This window comes from Helobdella robusta (assembly GCF_000326865.2).
Source record: "Helobdella robusta unplaced genomic scaffold HELROscaffold_18, whole genome shotgun sequence".
Taxonomy (NCBI): domain Eukaryota; kingdom Metazoa; phylum Annelida; class Clitellata; order Rhynchobdellida; family Glossiphoniidae; genus Helobdella; species Helobdella robusta.
The window spans coordinates 2,486,847-2,504,883 of record NW_008703981.1 but is presented as its reverse complement, the minus strand read 5'-3'; the positions used below and the strand labels follow the sequence as shown (position 1 = coordinate 2,504,883).

At 36.8% G+C, this 18,037-nt stretch overlaps 3 protein-coding genes across 3 annotated transcripts in view; 2 read left to right on the top strand and 1 right to left on the bottom strand.

The window, feature by feature from the left end:
• HELRODRAFT_170649 (hypothetical protein) overlaps window positions 1–2,310 on the top strand; it is a gene marked incomplete at both ends in the record, with an annotated part of 5,308 nt that extends 2,998 nt beyond the window's left edge. The window contains 2 exons of the mRNA XM_009016449.1: window positions 490–633; window positions 2,143–2,310. Of these exons, the coding sequence (XP_009014697.1) occupies window positions 490–633; window positions 2,143–2,310 (312 nt within the window). The remainder of the gene's footprint in view (window positions 1–489; window positions 634–2,142) is intronic.
• Window positions 2,311–3,297: 987 nt separating this feature from the next.
• HELRODRAFT_170648 (hypothetical protein) lies at window positions 3,298–5,397 on the top strand (the record flags this gene model as incomplete). Its single annotated transcript, XM_009016448.1, has 4 exons — window positions 3,298–3,856; window positions 3,936–3,990; window positions 4,188–4,356; window positions 4,711–5,397. The coding sequence occupies 4 exons, from the start codon at window positions 3,298–3,300 to the stop codon at window positions 5,395–5,397; spliced, it is 1,470 nt and encodes a 489-aa protein (XP_009014696.1).
• Window positions 5,398–6,691: 1,294 nt separating this feature from the next.
• HELRODRAFT_191137 (hypothetical protein) lies at window positions 6,692–17,982 on the bottom strand. Its single transcript, XM_009016447.1, has 22 exons — window positions 17,733–17,982; window positions 17,254–17,330; window positions 16,912–17,022; window positions 16,645–16,741; window positions 16,043–16,317; window positions 15,292–15,864; window positions 13,852–15,144; window positions 13,394–13,699; window positions 13,053–13,306; window positions 12,445–12,913; window positions 11,375–11,647; window positions 11,120–11,232; window positions 10,450–10,996; window positions 10,042–10,235; window positions 9,777–9,918; window positions 9,049–9,148; window positions 8,852–8,933; window positions 8,517–8,631; window positions 8,182–8,298; window positions 7,055–7,993; window positions 6,825–7,011; window positions 6,692–6,800 (listed from the first exon to the last, which is right to left on the bottom strand). The coding sequence occupies exons 1-20, from the start codon at window positions 17,824–17,826 to the stop codon at window positions 7,172–7,174; spliced, it is 6,054 nt and encodes a 2,017-aa protein (XP_009014695.1). The 5' UTR covers window positions 17,827–17,982; the 3' UTR covers window positions 6,692–6,800; window positions 6,825–7,011; window positions 7,055–7,171.
• Window positions 17,983–18,037: the final 55 nt, after the last annotated feature.

Here is an 18,037-nt window from a genome sequence, read left to right as displayed (position 1 = left end):
ACTACCACTACTACTACTACTATTACTACTACTACTACTACTAGTACTAATAATAATAAATAATAATTATAATAAATAATTATAATGACTACTATAATCAGGGATGAACATTTTCGTGAGTTTCTTTCTCCTCTTACAAATCCTGGCCGATTCAACTCCTCCCGCTTCCCATAAGATCCCACTTATTGGTGATGATGATGGTTGTGATGACGACGACGACGACGATGATGTCAATGATGAAGAAGATGATGATGATGACGACGACGATGATGATTGTGATGATGATGACGATTGGAATGATGATTTTATTCATCGCTGCTGTCATCATTGTCGTAATCGTCGCCATCATTACATCATTATCACTATCATCATCAATACCCTTACATCACATCATTATCATCATCATCATCACCACCAAAACTACCATTATCATCATCACCACCAAAGCTATCATCATCATCATCATCATCATCATCATCATCATCATAGCCATCATCGTCATCATCGTCATCAGGAAAGTTTTTCTGCTTCAACATGGTCATCATCATGATGTCATCATTCTTCTCGGCAACCGTCATCAACTTGTATATGCGAAGTGACAAAGGAAATCCCGTTCCAAAATGGCTCAAAGTGGTGAGTTATAATGACGACGACGATGATAATGTTTGCTATGACGACGACGTCACGATGATGACGTCACGAAGATTACGATGGTCATGTGATGTGATGTGATGTGACGTCAGTGTGATGATAGGGAGATTTGCGATAGATATCCGTGATGATTGTGATGATTAAATAAAAACAACAACAACTAAAACAACAACAACAATAATAATAAAGATAATAATAATTTTAATAATAATACCGTTTTCACAATTGAGCAGCAAGCAAGAAAAAGATCGTCAAGTATTTCCATTTTTCGACCCCCTTTAAACTTTCCCCCTTTTCGCTAAACTTTGACACCCCCTTCGCTAAACTTTGACCTCTTCTCCGTCAAACTTTGACCTCCTCTCCGCCAAAGCTGTCTAGATCTACCCTTGATTATAATTATAATAAATTAGTTTAATATAATTGTGATAAAGAAATTTTTAGCTGACCGCGAACTGCACATAGAGTAAGTAAGCAGGCTGACGGTGTTTCAATTATTTATTCATTTAGGGATTCTTATATTTCTTACCACCCACCCCTCGGTCAGGAATACTCAATTTATACCGCCACACACACGCACGCACGCACACACGCACGCACACACACACACGCACGCACGCACTCACGTACGCACACACTCAAAAGAGAGAGAGAGAAATGGAGAGAAAATATAGACAGAGAGGCAGAGATATAAATACTAAATGTACACATATAAATATACATTTGTTTATTTATGTTACTATAATTATAATTGTTATTATGATTATATTATTATTATTATTATTTAGAAATAAATACAATATATATTAAAATTTTTAAAACATATAAATCCTGTTGAGACTTTGTAATTACATTCATTCACATGATAAACTACCACAGATGGCAGGCTATAGCTGTGTAAAAATGGAAAATAAATAAACATTGTTTATTTTTCTATGTGCGTGCGCGTGTCTGTCTCTGTCTGTGTGTGTCTGTCTCTGTCTGTGTGTGTCGTGTGTGTCTATGTGAGTATGGGTGTGTTTATGTGTGTGTGCTGTAAATTTATGTTTATCTTACAATTTATAACTTAAACACTATGTGTTTGTCTATCTATTTGTACAATAAAAGTGAGTTGTGTATGTGTGTGTGCGTGTGTGTGTTTGTTGTTTGTCTTATTAATAATAATAATAATAATATTGATGACAATAACAACAACAACAGTAACAACGTAAAATATCGTTTCATTAAAAATGAATAGCGACAGCAGCGACAATAGCGGCTGTTGCAGCGTCGACAACCACGACACCGGCCGCCAATGTAGAGATCAATGAAACAAGCTTTTTTCATTTCGTTCTTTCTTCTAAAAAAGATTTTCTCGCAGTTTTAAGATAATTTTTTTAAGAATTCTCTGAAAAATGTCAAAATTAAAATGCTAAATTAGGTAGATAAAATCTCAAACAAATCTAAGATTCACCACGATTTTTTGTATTCGGTAGGTGACTACCGCCTTATTAGATAATGACAGCGCGCCATGTTATAATGGTTAAGGTGCTTGGCAGCGATGTTGCAGTGACCGCCTTCAAATGCAGTGAGATCCCCACATATCACGTGGTGACGGGATTCTGCGACAACAATCTTGTCCGCATCTTCTCTTCATCATATGCTGTCTCGGGCCGAAGTTGACGAAAGGAAAGATGAATGTATGAACGAGTGAACGAGTGGAAGAATAAATAAATGAATCATCGAGTAAGTGAATGAATGAATTAATGAACAAACATTTGAAAAAATGGATAAATTAATAAATAATTGATAAACTGAACGAACGCATGAACGAAAAAACAGAAGAATGACTAAACGAATGCATGGAACTATGAATAAAATGATGGATAAATGGATGGGTAAATGAAGGAATGAATGAATAAATGAACAAATGAATGAGTAGGCGGATGGATGGATGGTTGGTCGATAAGAACTTGAATAAATTTCAAACGAAATTCCCCCTAAAAAAAAAGGAAAACTCATCATTTATTTAAATAACAACATGCTTTGCCACTTTCAATGCTGCTATTGCTATTACTTCCAGTTTTACAACAACAACTACTACTACTGATGCTGCTGTTGCAGATACTGCGGCTACTACTACTACTACTACAACTACTACTACTACTACTACAAAAATTACCAACACTGCTTTAGACAATTACGCACTTTGTTCGTAACAATTACTTTCGAAAGCATTAAAACAATGTTATTTATGTTGAAAATTTTGAAATTATGGTGACGGAGATGATGATGAAAAAAGGGTAGGGATGATGGTGAAGATGATGACAATGATGATGTCATGAGGAAGAAGTGGATGAAGAAGATGATGATGAGGAGGAGGAAGAAATTTTCTTGAAATTGTGATAAATAAAAAAGCACCATAGCGTTTTATTGTTCCATACATCGCCGCCTTTTCTTATGCTAGGAAGTTTTCCGTTGTTGTTGCTGTTGTTGTTGTTGCTGTTGTTGTTGTTGCTGCTGCTGCTGTTGTTTTTGTGGTTTTAGTTGTACGAGTTATCTTTTTTGATAGAAGATAGTTTTTGGCAGTTGATGCTTCCTTTGTGTTTAATGTCACGATTAGTATGCTAATGTCATTAAATTGCTGTAGCAAAAATAACATTAACGTTAATGTCACTAACGAAACAACATTCGCAGATAGCCATCGACAACCTTGCCAATTTCTTCGGCATGGCACAGGCGGTGAATTTGGGCCGGGTACCACCACAGCCACACCCAACCAGCAAATCCCACAACAACCACACATCTTCACTACTACCATTTCCATATTCTTCGACACCAGCAAACCACCAAAATTCCACCAGTCAATCAAAACATGCCACGTCACCGCGACCCAAAAAAGACCACGTGACTCATCACATGACCCACGTCGTAGTCACAGAAGGGAAAAAACGGAAGTTGTTATGCCGAGAGAAAAAGAAAAAGACGAAAATAAAATCTCCAGTTTTAGATTACAACAAATGGGAAACGATTCCTAGCTCAAGCGGCAAAGGACCTGTCAGTACTGAACTCGGTTTGAGTGCGACGCGTGCTGGTTCGATTGCTCGTCAGAGCGAAGAAAATTTAGTGGTAAGTAGTTTGGAAAAAGATTGCGACAGAGAGGACGTAGAGAAAAAAGGAGCTGTGACGTGTTGTCGCGTAGACAGCAGCCATCTTTGTAGCCGCCATCGTCAGCAACATCGCAGTCATAATCATCATAATCACAATCATCATCAGCATCATCATCGTCATCCTCACCGTCGTTGCAGTGGCTGCGAAGAGGAGGTTGACGAATTTAATAGATGCTACATGCACGCCGCTGAGGTCGCTTCATCGTCGTCGTTGTCGCTACGTCATCAACTTCATCATCATCATCATCATCATTGTCGTCATCGTTGTCAGTGCCTCACTCACCAACATCATCAACGTCATCATCAGTTAATGCAGTACGTTCAGCAACAACAACAACAGCAGCAGCAACAACAACAACTGCACTTAACAACAACACAAACCTATCCAAGACAAAATTTTAGAACTATCTTGCCAGAACATTCTCCTATCAAGTACCATTGCAACAACAACATCAGCAGCAGCAACAACAACAACAAAAGCAACAACAACAACACAATCATCTCATACCACGCTTACCACCAGCAACAACATCTTCACCAAAACCAGCATTGCTGCCTAGTAAGGCCTACAACAACCCCAACTACAACAACAACAACAACAACAATATTAAAACCGCCAATCAACACGACAACAACAATTAACCACTACATGCTTAACAACATTCCAACAACGGCAGCAACGACAGCAGCAGCAGCACAATTAGATTGTTGCAGTTGTTGTTCGTGTTGCGACTCATCAGACAGTCTATGCAACTCTTATCCTCCAAGGCGTAATAACAATTCCTCAACAGATTTGGCGGCAAAATTTTGTTGCTTTTGCTCAATTCCCACAGTCGACTCATGCAACTGCAGCAGCAACCGCAACAACATCGCGATACAAACACGCAACAACAACAACAACAATGGAAACCAGGAAAACAGCAGACATATTGATTGTTCGCCACTGCAGTTTATTAAAAATTTTCAAGAAGAAAATAAGAATGTGATGCAACGATACTCGCCGCTCGATAGCATTTTGAGACAGCAGCAGCAGCAACGACAACAGCATCATCAAAACGCACGCCCTCATGCCGTAACATGCAACTCGAAATGCGCCACAACAACGACAAACAACAACAACACAACAACAACAACAACAGAAAACAACAACAACAACGACGACACTGCTTTTCAGTATGACAGGCAAATTGCCATTGAAACGCGGGAAATAAAACGCACATTGAAATCATTTATGGTCAAACTGAAGACCAAAGACAAAAAAGATTTACAAGATCAACAATGGCGTCTGGTGGCTCTCGTCCTGGATCGCTTTTTATTCTATGTTTACCTCATATTTATTATCGTCTCTATGGTGGTTCTTTTTCCTTGGATGGAGGCTTTCACTGCCACAAAACTTTTAAGAGAGGACGTTGGGGTCAGGGGCGGTTATGATAACAATTACGGTGGTGATGATGACGGTGATGCCTACATTGGCGGTAGTGGTAGTAGCGTTTTTGGCGGCGGCGGTGGTGGTGGTAGTAGTAGTAATAGTAATGACGTCGGTGCCTTTGTTTTTAATCATAATACTGACGATAGTGGCGATTATGGAGTGACTGTGTGATGATGATGACGACGATGATGATAGTAGTGTTTTTGACGACGATGATGATGATGGTTAAATATAATAATAATAATAACAATAGTAATTATAATAATAATAAGAAACTAAGTAATCGTTACGACAACTTCGCTAATTGCATCCTTTGCTATATATGCTCATTAAACTATTTATCTTTCCGCCATAAAGGCCTAAATAAATAAATATATATTATATATATATATATATGTCTATATTGTACTATATGTATACATATATATATGTGTATGTATGTATGTATATATATACGAATGTTTGTTTGTATAAATGATGCATGTATGTACGCCTTTATGTTTATATGTAAGTGTATATGTTTGTTTGTACGTATGATGCAGGTATGTTTGTCGGATGGATGTCACTATGTATGTATATGTGTGTATGCCTAACTTTTTAAAATTAGCGCCGTGTAAATATTCTAAGGATGATGATGATGATGATGCGTGTGTATGTGTGTGCGTGTGTATGCGTGTGTGTGTGTTTAAATAAATATGCCACATTGCTATTGCTTAAGTTCGTTCATCTCTCTACGGCACTACTTAAACAAGGATTAGCTGAGAAGGCGTTTACTAACAATAATAAGTTTTGTGACGATGTTGATGATGATGATGATGGTGGTTGTGATGATGATGATTATTATTATTATTATTATTATTGAGATAATAGTCATGATTTTTATGTTGACAACTTAATACATATAAGTGTGTAAATATTATTATTGTCGTTAATGTTATTATCATCATCAGTATAATTATTGTTGTTGTTGTTGTTATTGTTGTTGTTGTCGTGATTGTTGACGGTTCTTCACTATCCATAACTGGCTTGGCAATGATGACACTTTGTTGACACACTATGTCACCTTTCTCTCTCCCTCTCTCTCTCTCTCACTCTTTCTCTCTCTCTTTCCCACTTTTTTTGCCTGTCTCCTTTTCTTTTCCTGTTTTTTCATTCATTCGTTCGTTCATTCATTCATTCAGTCTCTCTCTTTCTTCATCATTCGGTGGTCCTGACGACAGACACGTAACTCCATTACGATACGATTAATGTTGCTTCTCCGTTACAATCTCTTCAATTTGAAAAAGAAATGTTCGAGCAAAAAAATGTTTTAAATCATTTAAAATTAAATACAATTTTCTGATTAATTGACAAACGAGCGGATGAACAAACAAACGCGAAAGTACGAACGAACGAACGAACGAACAAGAAAACGCGCCAACGAATACGTATACGCACACGTATACCATGGTAAACAAAACGAAGTGAAATTTTAAAATTTTATTTCCAAGCATGTATTAGCTTACAAAATCAACACACAATACAATCAATTAATTAGTCAATCAATCAATCATTCAGTCAATCAATCAATCAACCAATTAACAATTTAATCAATCAACCAACCAAAACCAACCAATCACCCAACTATTCAATCAATGAACTAATTTATCAATCGTCAAAATGGAAACTCAGAAATGAAATTAAGACAGATTGGTTAATATAACAATTTCTTATGAGAATAACTGTGGTTAAATACTATCATATATATATATATATATATATATATATATATATATATATATATATATACAACGTATATATACATACACACACCCACACACACAAACACACACATATATATATATTGCGATATATACTAATTTCAATTGAATATATAAACATTAATACATACATATTCATTAAATAATATACATATAAATATTTAACCATCTACTAAACCAGAACTTCACCTACGATAACTACTACCACTACCACCAATACTACCAATTTTACTACTGCCGCTACTACTGCTGCCACTAGTGGTATTACTGGCAGCCGCTACAGCGGCTGCAATCACAATAGGAACAAAGCTATCTTTTAAAGATTGAGAAGTATTTTTATCTGTAGTAATTCTACCATAGTTACTACCACCACCACTACTACTATTACCACTACTACCACTACTACTGCTACCACTACTGCTTATAGCGCCGTCGTACAAGCTAATTAAACTATTGCTAGAGTACGCTCCAGTTCTGCTTTTGCTTGCATTAAGATTGATATTATTATTATTTGTATTGTTGTTGTTGTTGTTGTTGTTATCTTTGGTAATATTTGTACTACTGAGACTATTGATGGTTGTTATACTACTACTGCTGCTGCTGCTGTTGCAGCTGCTGTTGCAGCTGCTGATAAGGTAATTATTACTACCTGTACTACTGCTGGGAGATGATTTCGTAATTATAAGGGGCACGATTTGGGGCACAATCTGCTGGTTTGTAAGTAAAATTGGCTGCTGCTGTTGCAGCAGCTGTTGGTGGTGGTGGTGACTGCTGTGGCCGACGATGATTGGGTGCGTTTTGTTCGGCGTCGATGACGTCAGAGGAATGGGCATAGAGAATGGATTTATAGGAGCCTGTCTTGATGACGATGATTGTGGAAAAGGTGATGACGATGATGACGACGATGATGTTCTGTTCGGCGGATGAATATCGTCGATGGGCAGACGAATACTCGCTTGAGGTGTCGACTCCCTCTCCAGAAAGGAAACGAATAACTCAGAGAACGACTGCATGGTGACGTAATAATGGCGTAATGATAATGTAATTATGATGACGATGACGACGATGATGATGACAGTGATTATAACGACTTTAATGAAGATGGTAATGATGAAGATTATAGTGACAATATACAAATACTAAGATGACGACGACGAAGATGTTATTCCCATAGTTCAAACTTCGTCGATAGTACCTTGTTAAAAGCTTTCTGTGATGATGATAATGATGCTGCTGCCGATGATGATGATTTCTTTCCTCCAAAAATTCCTTCAATCCATCCACTCTTGTTCCCGTGTTCTGGATTTTCCAGCTGGAATACAAATAAGCGAAAAAAAATATAATTTAATTTTTTAAATAAATTAATTAAATTTAATTTTATTTTTAATTTTCGAAAGACAAAACACATCAATTCGTTCGCATCAATCATCACATTATAATAAGAATAATAATGACAGATAATAACAAATATTGACAATAATAAACAATAACAACGTTCCAAATGCTAAAAAATAATGGTAATAGAATTACATTTTTCAATTCATCACTCGTGAAGTTCAGAACGTGCCCTATGACCCTGAACGCTTCGAGTCTACTGGTGGGCGGGGCGTGGAAGTAGCCAATCAGAAGACTCTTCATCAGAACCCTGTTAAAAATAATAATAACAATAATAATAATAAGAAAAAGAAGAAGAAGAAAAATAATCCTCTTCATCATCATGGTCATTATCGTCACCGTCGTCATCATCATTGTCGTCACCATCACAGCCACCATCATCATTATCATCACTATTATCATTATTATTATTATAATTTTTATAATTATTATAATAATTATTATTATTATTATGACGTCACCCCACTGACTTATCGACTTTGGCCTCGGTGCTGGAGATGAGTTTTCTTATTTCCTCTTCCGTCTTCTTTAATTCAACCTCCCGCATGTGTACTGATGAATAATAATAACAATGATAATAATAATAATAATAATAATAATAATAATAATAATAAAGAAGAAAAAGAAGAATAAGAATAATAATTATAACAATTATAACAATAATAACCCTCCTCTCTCAAGGCGGTTATCATGTACTCTTTCTTGTTCATCTGCTCACTCAATCTCTGGGCTGCCCTGATGGCCTCTGTGTGGTCTTCCATCTGAACCTGGTGGTGATGAAAATGAGGATTATGGTGGTGGGTAGTAGCCCTGACCACCACCACTACTACTACTACTACTGCTGCTACTACTACTGCTGCTATTACTACTACTGCTGCTACTACTACTACTACTGCTACTACTACTACTACTACTACTACTACTACTACTACTGATACAACTACTACTGCTACTGCTGCTATTACTACTGCTGCCGCTACAACTACTACTACCACTAACAAGTAATTGTTGAACTTGTTGCTGCAGTTGTTGGCACTCCACTTGCTTCTTATTGAAGGCCACTTGAAACCTCTCAACTTCCAGTGACTGCTGGTTGAAACGTTCTGTTGAGTGTTCGGTCGATTGAATGGTCGATCGATTCGTTTGTTGATTGATTGAATAATTGACTGATCGATTGATTGATTGGTCAGTTGATTGATTAATTGATTAATTGACAGATTGAATAGTTGATTGATTGATTGATAGATAGATTGAATAGTTGATTGATTAAGTATGTCACTGAGTGAGTCCAATGATTGTTTGATTATTAAGGATTGATCATATGCAGTTGATAGCCAATCGATCAATACACAATCACCATCATCAAAGCAAACCAGATTGAAATTGTTCCAGAACCATCTGTAAATTAGATAGTGAGCTGGAGTAGCCGCTAATGGTTTCCTGAGCTGAGCTGAGCTGGTTGAGAGCGTTATCTCGCTGCTCGATCATGCTATGTAGCTGGTTCTGTAGACTTTCCGTTTGCTTAGCTAAGTCAGATCTAAGTGATTAAATAGTTGAATGAATGAATGAATGAATGAATGAATGAATGAATGAATGAATGAACGCACGAACAAATGAATGAATGAGTGAGTATGTAAACAAATAAAGAAAAAAAACCAACCTGTCAGTAATGACCGACTGGTTGAGCGATTGAATCTTGTCCTCTGCAGCAATCAGCTGACTCCTCAACATCTTCTCCCTCGCCTCGGCATCCAGCATCTCTTTATTATAGCCTTCTTCCATTTCCAATAGGTGTTCTCTCAGTCTATCGCATTCTTTCATTAGTTTCTTCTCTCTATCTTGGAGTCTGCTTAGCTGAGTGAACCAATGAGTAAATAAATCAATAAACGAAAGAACAAATAAAGGAATGAACACAAGAACGAACACAAGAACGAACGAATGAACGAACGAAAAAACAAAAGAACGAATGAATGAATGAACACAAGAACGAACGAATGAATGAACGAAAGAACGAACGAACGAATGAACGAACGAACGAATGAATGGATTACGCAGTCAACAAGCCAACCGTATTTTTAAGTTCTAGTGCTTCATTCTGATGAAATTGCAACGCAAGAATCAGCTGGTCTCTCTCCTGATTCATCAACATCACCACTCTCACTAACTCACTCTCTCTACTTTCTTTCTCTCTCTTCAATCGCTCAATTTCCTCTGATAGATTTGACGTTGATGATGTTTGTTGAAATGATGGCGAAGCAGTCTGATCTGGAATGATATTCGATGTTGTTGTCGGAATGTTGCTATCAACATCGCTGGCAAGTGTTGACGAATCCTGAGACGATGCAGTTGCTGCTGCTGTAGCTGCTGTTGCTGTAGCTGCTGCTACTGCTGCTGCCGCTGGCGTGGTTGCTTCTGCTGCTGGTGTGGTAGCGGCCGTAGTTGCAAGTTGAGATTTTAAAAGTTGAATTTCATTTTGGAGTGATATTTCTTGTTGCGAATGTTTGCCGATCTGATGTTTCAACTCGCTAATTTCGTAGTTGTGGTTGTTGAGTTTCGTTGATAGCAACATGTTAGCTTGCTTCTGCTCTGATAACTCTTTCTGTTTCTCTTCATATCTGTGTATGAAGTGTGTGTGTGTGTATATGTATGTGTTTGTTTGTATATGTAGATGTATGTATATCTTCGATTAGATGTATGTGCGTGTGTATATGTGTGTATGTATGTACAATCTGACTGACCTTTTATTAAGTTCAGTTAGTTCCTTCTCGTGATCCGACCTAATTAAAAGTTCGTGACCCAGTTTCGAGTTTGCAGTTTCGAGTTGTTTCTTGGCATAAGTTAATTCGCTCTCCTGGAGTGATTGAAGTTTTCTCCCAACGGTCCGATATTTTTTTTAATAAACATACTAAATAGATTAAATCGAAATATAATTAACTATAATAAGATACGTAATACGCTATAATAAATAAGAGAAACATCTTCTCGGCGCTAACCTTCTGCATGATGTTTGTATCGGCAGATGACAGCTTGGATCGCAGATGTATTATCTCTGATTCCAGTGACAAGACCTGGTTTCTCAGTTCCGATAACTTCCTCTCCTTCCCCTGCAAAATTTGATCCCTTTCACGTAGAAGTTTCTCGAATACGCTCTCCGTGACGTCAGAGTTGTCGGCGATGATGTATTTGTCGTTGAGGAATGTTTTTGGATTTTTTTTCGGGATATTTTTCGGGTTTTTTATTTGTTGTTTTATGCCCTTTCTTGGAAACTATGTAAGAGTAGGAGTGTGTGTGTGTGTGTGTTTACGTGTGTGCGTGTGTGTGAACGCGCGCGTGTGTGTAGTAACTTTAAACAAAAATTTAAACGAATCGAAATTAAAATTGAAATAAAACAAGCGATAAGCTAAATCATGCACACGTATATGAACAAATTGAGAGAGAGAAAAAACTGATTCTTGAATCGAGAAGCTGTGTTCAAACGTTCAGCGTAAATCAGCGTTCTGAAAATTAACGCAAATTTTTTTGAAATAAAAACAAGTTTTTTGAAAAGTTTTTGCCTAGTTTAAAAGATATGAACCTAAAAAATAAAAACTTAACTCGAGAAAAACGCAAAGTCAAGTAACTGAAAGCTATCAAAATGAATTTTTGTTAAAGTTTTCATTTGTTTTTTTTTCTGTTTTTGTGGCGAATTTTTCGATTTTTTTTGGGTTTTGTTGAAAATTTCTTTAAAATTTCATTTACCATTATTATTATTTTTTATTATTTCGTTTTTATAATTATTTTCATAAAAATATTTTTTTAATATTTTCGACATGCGGATCATTCGCACAGCCATCTTAAATAGGAAATCAGTTTTTTTTTTGTTGAAAATCCTCCCCCAATAATATTCATTATTATTATTATTATTATTATTACTATTATTTATCATTTATATTACTATTATTATTTATTATTATTATCGTTAAAAACCAACAGCCCCTAAAAAAAAAAATAAACTAAAAATCCCTCCATATCACCTCCACCAAAATTTCTTAGCCCACCAATAATTAGCTCTCGTTTCACTCACCTCAAAACCGCCATTGTCGCGACTACCACCACCACTACTACAACCATCACCGGCGACGACATTTTTCTCGTCGTTATCATCGGCATCGCCGTCGTTATCATTATCATCATCATCATCATCGAGACCGCCTATTGTGAAAGAGCATTCTGAAATACGGTCATCATCAGCCTCATCATCTTTATCATCATCGTCAATTTTATTATGATCTTTACCAGAATTTTTAAGTTTATCATCATTATCATCGTCGTTGTTGTCATCATCACATTCATCATAGTCGTCAATATTGTTGCGACTACTTTTCTTTATAGCACCCTGATGGTGATGATGATTAGGATGATGAGGATGATGATGATGATGTTTGTTTTGAGACTTGAGTTTAGATAATTCTCGTAGAAGCTTTAAAATCATTCTCTCCTTATCTTCGAGCTGATTGGTCAGTAGTTTGTGGGACCTGTCCAGGCTTTCCAATCTGAAAGATGATGATGACGACGATGAAAGTGTGATGACGAAACAAGTGCGAATGATAAAAATAATAATGACCATGATGATGAAATAAATTATTAAACAACAACGACGACAACAATGACGACGACATAAAATAAACTAACTTTTTCAAAACACCAAAAAACACATACTCAGTCTTAATCTCGAGGCAGGCATTCTTCTCCTTACATAGATCCACTTTTAGAATGTTGCACTCGTCCACTTTTTCCTCAACATTGTTGCTCAACATGTTGACTTGTTGTCGTAGTGATGTTGTCTGTTGCTGAAGAGAGCTGATGTGTTGCTGCTGGACCTCTCTCTCCGATATCAACCGCTTCATCTCGTTGTTCATCGATTCTGTTGATTCGTTCTGAAGGACCTGGATGGTGGTAGCAGTTGAGGAGGAAGATGACGACGTTGATGACGACGTGACGTCATTAAAAACAACAACGACAACAACACCAACTTGCAACAAAGTTACATTCTTTTGGTTGAGAGCCTCAATCTCAACATCCTTATCTTTAATAATCTGCGCCAATTTCTTCACTGCTTCCTTCTTCATTTCATCATTCTCAGCTCTGTCGTCAACATCTAAATTTGTTTGCTGCTGTGGTGGCAGCAGCTGCTGCTGTTGCTGCTTGCTGAAGGCTGCTTTGCTAGCTGAAAGAGCGCTCATGAGGCTGTGAACCTCCAATTTTAGATTGCTGTTCTCTCGCGATTTGTCGTTTAATATCGACATGATGTGATCCTTCTCTTGGTGATGGCTGTCAATCTAGAAAGTTAAAAGTGTATGTGTGCGTGTGTGTGTGTATGTGCGTGCGTGCGTGTATGTGTGTGTGTGTGTGTGTATAAAATATAAATAAATTCAATCTTGTACAAATAAACTGCACACACGCACACACATACACACATATATGAAATTACCTCTATCTGCAGCTGATGCAAGTTCATGAGCACTTGTTCGTTGCCGAACTGTTCCAAAGATTTGCTCTGTAGCAAGCGGAGGATGTTGTTGTACTTGTCATTCAACGTTTTTATGACATCTTCTTGCCTGGCAACTGTTGAATTCAACGTTGAGATCTGTGTTAACTGTGTCGAAATGTCGTCGTCAACAACAACAACGGGTGTGTTGTTGTTGACGGGTGATCTCACTGGGGAATGTTTCTGTTGCAGTTGTTGGAGATGTTGTTGCATGCTGTCGTTCGAAGATTTTAAAGTTTTGTTGTCCATTTCTAATTGTTTGTTGACGTTTTTTAGAGTTTCAAATTTCATTTTCATATCTGAGAGCTTCTGGGAATCTTCCCTTTCCAACTGCTCTACTTTTTTCCTTAACACTTTCATTTCAGCTTCGAGTTTTTCAACATTTTCGCGTCGACCGTCACCATCATTTTCAAGAGCATCAACATCAACAGATTTTTTCATCCTCAACAGTTCAACTTCTTCCAGGAGTTTCGTATTCTCTTCAGTGATCTCAATCAGTTTGCTCTTACTTTTATCAGCTTCGAGGATTGCCTGCTGCAAACTTTTCTCTAACTCAGTTGATTTCTGCTTCAAGAGCTCCCTCTCGACAACAGCGCCAACCTCCCTATCTTTCCTCTCGGCGGCCAGCACCAACTCGATGTTCTCCTTTATCTTCCGACACTCTGCATACAGCTCTGAAGTCTCGGCTAACTGCAGCTCAACATCGGCGCATTTCTTGTTAGACATGTTTAGCTGAGCTTTCAGATCAGCTATTTCGATGCCAGATGTGTCTTTGAGTTCTGTAATTGATCGATTGAGAGTTTCGTTTTCATCAATCAACCGTTCAACCTCTGATTGAAGTTGGCTGATTGATTGGTTGAATGCTTCAGATTCACTGAATCTTTCGTTCTCTACAGACATTAAATCGTTCTTTAGTTGAATTATCTGAGTTTGATACTCGTTTAAATCTTTGTTGCTTTCGTTAGCTGTTGAGATGATGTCTGCTTCCTGCTGCAGCTGCTGCTGCTGTCGCTCAAGTTTCTGTTGCTCATCAAGTTGCTGTTGTTGATCAAGTAGTTGTTGTTGCAGTCGTTTCAGATGGGCCTCCTTCAGCTGTTCAGAATTGTTGAGTTCCTTCATTTTTATTTTCATCTGCGACAGTTGCTCCATCAGCGCCCTGTTCTCCTCAAGAAGTGCCTCGAACTCCTTATCCGCATCGTCTCGCTGCGTTGATTCTATCCGCAGTTTTTCAGTCAGCTGGAGGGAAAAATTTTAAAACGAAATATTACAACCAGTTAAATCAATAAATAAATCAACCAACCAGCCAATAGACCAACCAACAAGCGGACAAACAACCAATCAATCAACTAGTCAACCAACCACGTTGAAATCCGACTTGCAAACATCTAACTCCGACTGAAGTTTCTCAATCATCTGAGTCTTCTTCCTATCTACAGCGTGCACCTGGGCCCAATCATGTTCCAATTTCTTATTGCGTGCCTCTAAATCTTCCAGCTTATTCTGCAGTGATGAAATAATGCTGCTGCTGTCGTTGTTTGTTTGTTTGCTGCTGCTGCTACTGCTGCTGCTGCCGCTACTAATGTTGAAGTCGTTTTGGGTGGTAGTTGTGGTAGGTTGGTTGACTGCATTTGAAGAGGTAGTAGTTGTTTCCGCTGTTTCTCGCTCAACATTTTGTTCATTTTTAACGTCTGTGTTGCTGGGATCGTTACTAGTACTGCCCTCGCCATCATCATCATCATCATTACTATCATTTTCTTTTTTATTCGTTTTTTTTCCTCCTTCACTGTTCGCATTCCTTTCGTTCGTCACTAACTCCTTTATCCTTTCATTCAGTTCATCAATTATGTTTCCGTAGTGGCGTTTTAACGAGGCCAAATTCTGGCTGTGAGTGTTTTGAAGAGAGGCCAGTTCTTGCTGATGGTGGTTTAAATGATTGCACATGGTTTCCTCGAGGTGCTAGATTAACAAATAAGATTAATTGAATAATAATAATGCTGGGATGGTTAAAATGCCTAACACTGCCGTGCGTGCGTGCGTGTGCGCGCGTGCGTTTGTTGTTGAAGCTTCTGAGAAATACAAAAACATACAAGATACAAAACAAAGTAATACTAATAAGATAATTGAATATACTGACTTTGGTATTACTATCATTACTACTGCCAATCCTACTGCCACTATTGTTACTATCACCATCTAAGGCAGCAGTAGCAGTAGTAGTAGTAGTAGTAGTAGTATTTGTAGTAATACCGCTACTACCGTTGTAACCAACGACTGATGTTGCTTTGTCTTTGTATTTTTGTAGTTCAGTTTCGAGTTTTTTAATCTTCTCAGAGAGGCTTGAGACTTTGTGCTGGAGGAAGAAGACATCTTCACTACTGTCATCACCAATGCCTAATTCACAATTCGAATCTGGGGGTCGGTCGGTCGGTCGGCAGGTAGAAGAGGTGGCGTTTCAAGGGTAATCAATGCCACGATAAAATATATTATCGAAGTAGCTAATTATAATATTATAATTGTTTTATAATGAAAAACTTTTTGAATGACTAATTGAGTGGGTTCATTGATTTTTATTTGATCATTTGAATGTTTAAATTTGCGGTTTTCAATAATAGTCAATTAGATTAACAGACAGACAGAAAGGTTATGATTATGAATGGATGAAATTGTTGTCAAAAAATACGTAAAAAATAAACATTACTATCATTATAATTATCATAATTTATTCAAAAACCCCACTCTGTGATGATTCAGATTCTCGATGATGGTGATGAGAATGATGGTGGAGTGCTTCTGTTAGCTGTATTTCTTTCTCTTTCAGTTTCATACATTCTCTCTATCATTATAATAATAATAATTATTATTAAATAATTATGGTTAGTAGTATTCTTTAAATCAAGCTGATCAATCAATCAGCCAGCCAACTAGCCAGCCAGTGAATCAATAAACCCACTCAATTAATTATTCAAAAAATCATACAAAAATTATAATATTATAATTAGGTACCTCCTTTTCAGTTAGCTTGTCCCTGTACTCTGAAATGATGTGGTGTAGTTGAAGTTCTTTCGACTCTAACTGCAACGCTTGGTTCTCTATATGCTCTTTCAGCTGCTCCACCTAGAGAGTGGGAAGGGACAAATTGGAAAATTAAATTAAACAAGGAAATACTTTTTTTCAGAAATATAAGTAAAAATTTTCAAAAAGAAATTGTGATGATAAATAAATACATGAAAAATAATGGTGAAAAATGATGAAAAATAAATACTAACAATGATGGTAATGATGATGATGATAGAAACAATGATGGTAATAATGATGATCATACATTATTATTATAAGTATTATTACCTCTTTTTTAAGGGCTGCATTTAGTGTTTCAAGTTCATTATTTCGACTTCGCATCAACTTTAACTCCGTTCCTAAATCTTTAAAATAGATTAAAACCATACTTCTAGATTTTTTGTCAAATAATAAAAAAAAATAATTTAGGTATTTAAAAATAATTTTTGAGTGTTAGTTAGAAGGGGATTTTCAGGTAATCCAGTATGAACTCAAATGACAAACTGTGAGGTTATTATCAATTCTAAGAGGTTGTGTGAGGACATTTTTGGCCTTAGTTACAGACTTGTTTGATTTATTCAATTAACATGTATTAATGATGATAATTAAATTATACTAAATCATAAATATTAGATTTAGTTAAGAATTAAAATTAAACAAATTTAAAAATCTGTGGTGAAACAAAAGTTAAGAAGGAGGAGCTTAAGAACGGCGTGTTGTGCAAGCATACCAGAGGCATTTTAATTTTTTTTCCAGGGAGTACAAACCGTCAACTTCTTCAGTGCCTTCGGTCAGCACCTCCCTCGTAAAATTTCCGAGCTGTCCTGTTAAACTGGACAGGCCAGTCTGTAGCCAGGACATTTTGATGTTTTAGAAATTCAGATTTTGATTAATTGATAAATTAAGTTTAAGAAAGTTATTAATTTGGAATTTAAATTGACTTTTAAATTGATTATTTAATTGAAATTAGGTGCGATTATTTATTTTATATCTTTATTTGTTTATAATGTGACTTCGTGGCTCTGTTTAATAGTTAAAAATGAACCTAACTCATATCTATCAGTAATTGGGA